General features: G+C 45.1%; 2 protein-coding genes across 5 annotated transcripts in view; one reads left to right on the forward strand and one right to left on the reverse strand.

Moving 5' to 3' along the window:
- LOC122544532 (histone H1.01-like) overlaps positions 1 to 3295 on the forward strand; it is a 179340-nt gene that overhangs the window by 129221 nt on the left and 46824 nt on the right. The gene's annotated exons all lie outside the window — the stretch shown is intronic.
- LOC122544484 (histone H2B 1/2-like) lies at positions 438 to 848 on the reverse strand. Its single transcript, XM_043683724.2, has one exon. The coding sequence runs from the start codon at positions 845 to 847 to the stop codon at positions 467 to 469; it is 381 nt and encodes a 126-aa protein (XP_043539659.2). The 5' UTR covers position 848; the 3' UTR covers positions 438 to 466.

The raw sequence follows: 3295 nt of genomic DNA on the forward strand, positions 1-3295 counted from the left end.
AAGATGAAAATACATCAGTGGTACTGAAAGCTGTGGGCACTTCCAACAGGGCTTTCAGCAACTTGAACTGTTTATGAAATCACTCTCCCCACCTCGTCAATTTGCAACTCACTTATAAAATCAAATATCGTTATGTGACTAAAAATACCTGCTCAAGAATCACATGCAGACCAGAACTAATCAATCTTAAAAATGACTCACTGGTGCTTAATCTGCTGTCCCTCGACTGACAAGGGACGAGGCTGTATGTGATGTTTGAGGCTGTTTCTTTACCCCCCCACCCCCCTTCATTCCCGTATCTCAAATTGCAAAGCAATTATAAAAGCGAAAAGTTAAAATAAAATCACATTTAAACTAAAACAAAATGTTTAAAGAAATGGTTCTGCTGTCTCAGGAAGTTTGTGGGTGGCTCTTAAAAGAGCCTTTGGGTTGTGGGTGTGTGTATGCTTCAGTGCAATGCGGTCCCTCACTTGGAGCTGGTGTACTTGGTCACCGCCTTTGTGCCCTCCGACACGGCGTGCTTGGCCAGCTCCCCGGGCAGCAGCAGCCGCACGGCGGTCTGGATCTCCCGGGAGCTGATGGTGCTGCGCTTGTTGTAATGGGCCAGGCGGGAAGCCTCCCCCGCGATGCGCTCGAAAATGTCGTTGACGAACGAATTCATAATGCTCATGGCCTTGGAGGAGATGCCGGTGTCGGGGTGAACCTGCTTCATCACTTTGTAGATATAGATGGAGTAACTTTCTTTCCTGGTCCGCTTCCTCTTCTTGCCGCCCTTCGCTGACGTCTTCTTGATGATTTTCTTCGCGCCCTTCTTGGAGGTTTGCTGTGCTTTCTTCTCATCCGCCATGACGCCGCTCGCTTTCAATTACAAAATAATAGAAAGTGGGCTCGGAGCTCCCTTTTTATAGACTGACAGCGTCATCAATGTTAATAAGGGATTGAGGAAAGCCTGGTTCCTGATTGGATAGTTTACACGGAGTCATTCCCAAACACTCACCTTCTGTGATTGGTTAGAATGGGACCCAATGTGGAGCTGTCAGAATCTGCAACGAAATGTGAAGTGGATGGTGATTCTGTTCCTGTCAGCCTGACTGAAGAAGATTTGTTTTATGCCTGTGACACAGAAAGTGACTGTGGAATTGGTTCGGTTTCCTTTTGCTCGTTGTTGTGAAGGTGTGGGAAAAGATGTGTTTTTCCGCATGTCTGTTTCTGGTCCTCTCTCTGGGCTGGAATTAATACTGAGATTACCATTTTTCTCAGTGCCATTTTTCACCATTTAATACTGAGTTTACCATTTTTCGCCAGAGACCCGGGCAACTCAATTCCCACCTCGGGCAACTGTCTGTATGGAGTTTGCACACTCTCCCCGTGTCCGTTGGGTTTCCTCTGGGTGCTCCGGATTCCTCCCACAGTCCAAAAGATGTGCAGGTGAGGTGAATTGTCCATGCTAAATTGCCCATAGTGTTCGGTGAAGGGGTAAATATAGGGGAATTGTGGGTGTGTTGCGCTTTGGCGCGTCGGTGTGGACTTGTTGGGCCAAAGGGCCTATTTCCACACTGCAAGTAATCTAATCTAATCTTAAAAAGATGTCTCAAAGCAGGAGACAATAAGAAAAATGAGAAGACTGACATTTTTATTTGCCTGCGTGTACTCAGCTCTGAGAATATGTTGTTGTGGTTCTGTTCGCCGAGCTGGGAAGTTGTGTTGCAGACGTTTCGTCCCCTGTCTAGGTGACATCCTCAGTGCTTGGGAGCCTCCTGTGAAGTGCTTCTGTGATGTTTTCTCCAGCATTTATAGTGGTTTGTCTCTGCCGCTTCCGGTTGTTAGTTCCAGCTGTCCGCTGCAGTGCTCGGTATATTGGGTCCAGGTCGATGTGCATATTGATTGAATCTGTGGATGAGTTCCATGCCTCTAGGAATTCCCTGGCTGTTCTCTGTTTGGCTTGTCCTATAATAATAGTGTTGTCCCAGTCGAACTCATGTTGCTTGTCATCTGCATGTGTGGCTACTAAGGATAGCTGGTCATTTCGTGGCTAGTTGGTGTTCATGGATGCGGATCGTTAGCTGTCTTCCTGTTTGTCCTATGTAGTGTTTTGTGCAGTCCTTGCATGGGATTTTGTACACTACATTGGTTTTGCTCATGCTGGGTATTGGGTCCTTCGTTCTGGTGAGTTGTTGTCTGAGAGTGGCTGTTGGTTTGTGTGCTGTTATGAGTCCTAGTGGTCGCAGTAGTCTGGCTGTCAGTTCGGAAATGCTCCTGATGTATGGTAGTGTGGCTAGTCCTTTGGGTTGCGGCATGTCCTCATTCTGTTGTCCCCTAGACAGGGGACGAAACGTCTGCAACACAAATTCCCAGCTCGGCGAACAGAACCACAACAACGAGCACCCGAGCTACAAATCTTCTCACAGACTTTGATCTGAGAATATGTCTTATCAAAAATGTACCTGTCAGTTTTTTTGAGGAATATGAGAACATTGTTTTAAATTTACACCTGTCACTTTCTCCAATATGAATGTTTGAGTGCAGTTTTCGATATATACCGGAGAGTTCCAACTACATGAATGGATGAGTGCATTTGAAAGTATCTGTACCTTTCAGTGTGTGCTCTGTGAATAAGTGAGTGTACTTATAATATTTGGTTCTGTTTAACATGACACTTGCCAGAAACTGCAGGAGCTATTTTTACTTCAAATCTGTTGCTCAACATGAATAAGATTTTATCTATTGCCATCCATGTCCAAGTAGCATGGTGGCACACTGTTTGCTGTGATGGAGCTGATCACTAATGCCAAGCTATCTTATCTAATTCATTCCAAGACAGATTTTAGTAAAGGCTCTAAATACTCTAAGAGTTGATTGTAGTGAAGCTGAACAGACTGCTAGACCATGCACCAAATCTGCCAGTCACAACATTATTAGAATAGCCAGATGTCCTTCCACACACAGTATGTGAGGCATATGGTGGGCTCTAAACGGGCAACAGGTGCATAAGGAAAGAAAACAGATCCATTCAAAAACAAGCTTTGGGTTGGGTCATTAATTGAGAGGTTTATAAAATCATGAGGGGCATGGATAGGGTTAATAGACAAGATCTTTTCCCTGGGATGGGGGAGTCTAGGACGAGAGAGCATAGGTTTAGGATGAGAGGGGAAAGATATGAAAGAGACCTAAGGGCAACTATTTTACGCATAGGGTGATGCATGTTGTCGGACTTTTGCTCAATCTACCAACTTACTTTCTTCTATGTGTGAGCCAAGTCCTGCATGTTCTTTAAATGAAGCAATAGGAGAAGATA

The sequence above is a fragment of the Chiloscyllium plagiosum genome, unplaced genomic scaffold, assembly GCF_037043375.1.
Source record: "Chiloscyllium plagiosum isolate Xiang-an unplaced genomic scaffold, Cpla_swu_hap1 HiC_scaffold_49, whole genome shotgun sequence".
Taxonomy (NCBI): Eukaryota; Metazoa; Chordata; class Chondrichthyes; order Orectolobiformes; family Hemiscylliidae; genus Chiloscyllium; species Chiloscyllium plagiosum.